The sequence below is a fragment of the Bradysia coprophila genome, chromosome II, assembly GCF_014529535.1.
Source record: "Bradysia coprophila strain Holo2 chromosome II, BU_Bcop_v1, whole genome shotgun sequence".
Taxonomy (NCBI): Eukaryota; Metazoa; Arthropoda; class Insecta; order Diptera; family Sciaridae; genus Bradysia; species Bradysia coprophila.
The window spans coordinates 1,413,035-1,415,591 of NC_050735.1; the positions used below are offsets into that span (position 1 = coordinate 1,413,035).

Genomic DNA, 2,557 nt, shown 5'->3' on the forward strand with positions numbered 1-2,557 from the left:
TTATTCATTACTTAGTCATTTACAGCCGCTTTCAAAGATTTTAATGGCGGAGCAACATCGAATTTATTTCATTTCAAAAACAAAGTGCGACATTCAATTGTAATTCAGTATGAACAACTATTATTACAGGAATCGTCAGTGAAATTTAGACATGATTTTGTTTCAGCTGATCCATTCATAAAAACAAAAGTGTTCATACGTCTTTAAACGGTTTTACCACGTCTAACAGTTTCACTCATATAAAGACGTCAGCACTTTGATTTGAATGAGTGGACCAGCTGAAAAACAGCTGAATCATATCTAAATTTCACTGACGTCGACCGTACAGCAAATTAATGTAAAAAACAATAGGATGATTTGGTCCGCCTGATTATTTAAAATTGTTTAAGATGTTGAACATGCTGTAAGCTGATTTAAGGATCTGAAATTAAAATTTTCACTAAATTAATAGATTTTATCAGATGTGAATCTAAATTGAATTGAGAAGTGGACCAATGTGTTAATGATCTGATTGCTTCATGTCTGTAGAATAGTATTTACCCCCAGGGTAGTCCGATGATAATTGTGCTGAAAATCGTAAATGTTTCGACATACCCGAGTAAACGTTTCCAAGCTGAGTGGAAATATCTTGAAGACGAGTATCTCATATGGACGTATCAATATCTCACCAAAAATGAGAACGGATTTCTTGGTTGATTGTGGCATTTCAATCCAATTCGATTTGAACAGGCAGTAAGTGAAACGGTCACTCGACATCTTAATTTCATTGCCGAAATACGTTAGCATAAATACGTCGAAAACACTGTACAGAAGTATGGCTAATAGAACCAATTGCGCAGAGACATTTGTAGAGCGATGCTGCCAACAAAAATACACATTAAATTACAATATTGGTAACGATACCGTGTACACAGGTGACCTTACAAACGCTACTAGACAGTAAAGTGAACCACAAATGCCGACACCACTCGTAACAAATGAAGTGATGAATATTCGGCTGAAAAAGACCCTCAATTGATCTGCAATCCTTTTTAAAAGAAATAAGACCCGTCAAACTGTAGCGTAGCGTTACTTTCAGCTAAGGTGATGATTTATTTAATTACTTCCTAGAATTGGCATGGGTCCTGATTGCAGCTGTGAGGTCTTCACTGTAAAACCTATTTTTTTCAGTCGACGAAAGATTTTGTTTTAACGCACAATTACCGATGTTTGCAACTTGGTGTTCGAATAACTTGTATCGCAGGGCATAAGAGTACAGTAGGTACCACATTAACACATTAAAGATCATTCCGTTCATCGCTGGAACCATTGCAAATAATGTGAGATACACATATGCAATCCAAAATGCAAATTCATCATTTTTATGATCAAGCGGAAACGCAATATCGAAGAAAAGAGCTTTTTCACCGGCGAGAAAAGGCGAAATGATGACAGCGTGAAAACAAGTGAAGCAACTGACTGTTATCAGAACAGTTATAAATGTGGTAAAGTTCTTCATTTTATCGGTGACCATAGTGAAGCTCTTATGATCAGTTGTTGTGTAAATACAAACTGCATTCAATAAATGCAGAATTTCAGCACCCTTCCAAATCAAAAAATTTAATTTCACTCGAAGAACGAATGCCGCTAACCCCGATTGGGCTAAAAATATTCCAACTTCAATGCTACCGCTTTTACACGCACCGACCGAAAATGATATGAATACACTAAAAAAGCCCAATGAATAGATCCACTTAAAAAGCCTTTCTTTGGCCGTGGCCGTCCGGTCACGTTGCCACAATCCGAATTTATAAAGCAAAGAAACAATCAACTGAACGTTACTATGCACTTCAATGCGATACATTCTTTGTGTTGTTGCACTCACGGTCGATTTGCAATTCAATACGACACTTAAAGAGGAACAGTATTGCAGGCCGTTTGAAAAACGTGTCGTCCTTTTAACGAACGTAATTAATAATTGAGACATTAATTACAAGATGGATGACAACTTCAATCGCATGTTACCACCCACGTCATTGTTGTATTGATTTGAAAAATGAAAACTAATTCGAGGTGAAACAGCGAAATCGTTTGTTGTCTTTCAAAATTATTAAAACAGTGGACATCAGTGAAATTTAGATAGGAATTTGCTTCAGCTTGTCCAAGTCCATGTCCACTCATGCAAACAAAATTGCATAATACTTGTTTATACAAGTAGAATGGTTAAAGGTTCGCGTAGTGGTACAATTATCAATTATCAATTTTGTTTGAATAAGTGGATCAGCTGAAAGACAGCTGAAGCAATTTCCTATACAAATGGTGTGATGTGCTGCACCAAACCGGATTCTAACCTGTCACATTAGGATGTTCATCTGTTATCGATAACGATGACAAAAATAATGACAAACTCTTAGTAATATGGTCCTTTATATAGTAAAGCACATGTTAAAAAATTGAAGTACAAGATTTGAAATCAACAGATTAAAAATACTTTCATCGATGGAAGTAATAGATCCGATAGTAATACTGGTCATATGCTTACCGTCTGTAACAAATTTACACTTATTTTTTAGAAAAG

General features: G+C 35.8%; 1 protein-coding gene across 1 annotated transcript; it reads right to left on the bottom strand.

Moving 5' to 3' along the window:
- Positions 1-291: 291 nt before the first annotated feature.
- On the bottom strand, positions 292-1,867 carry LOC119071881 (odorant receptor 94b-like). Its single transcript, XM_037177013.1, has 4 exons — positions 1,104-1,867; positions 925-1,027; positions 595-858; positions 292-421 (listed from the first exon to the last, which is right to left on the bottom strand). The coding sequence occupies exons 1-4, from the start codon at positions 1,841-1,843 to the stop codon at positions 371-373; spliced, it is 1,158 nt and encodes a 385-aa protein (XP_037032908.1). The 5' UTR covers positions 1,844-1,867; the 3' UTR covers positions 292-370.
- Positions 1,868-2,557: the final 690 nt, after the last annotated feature.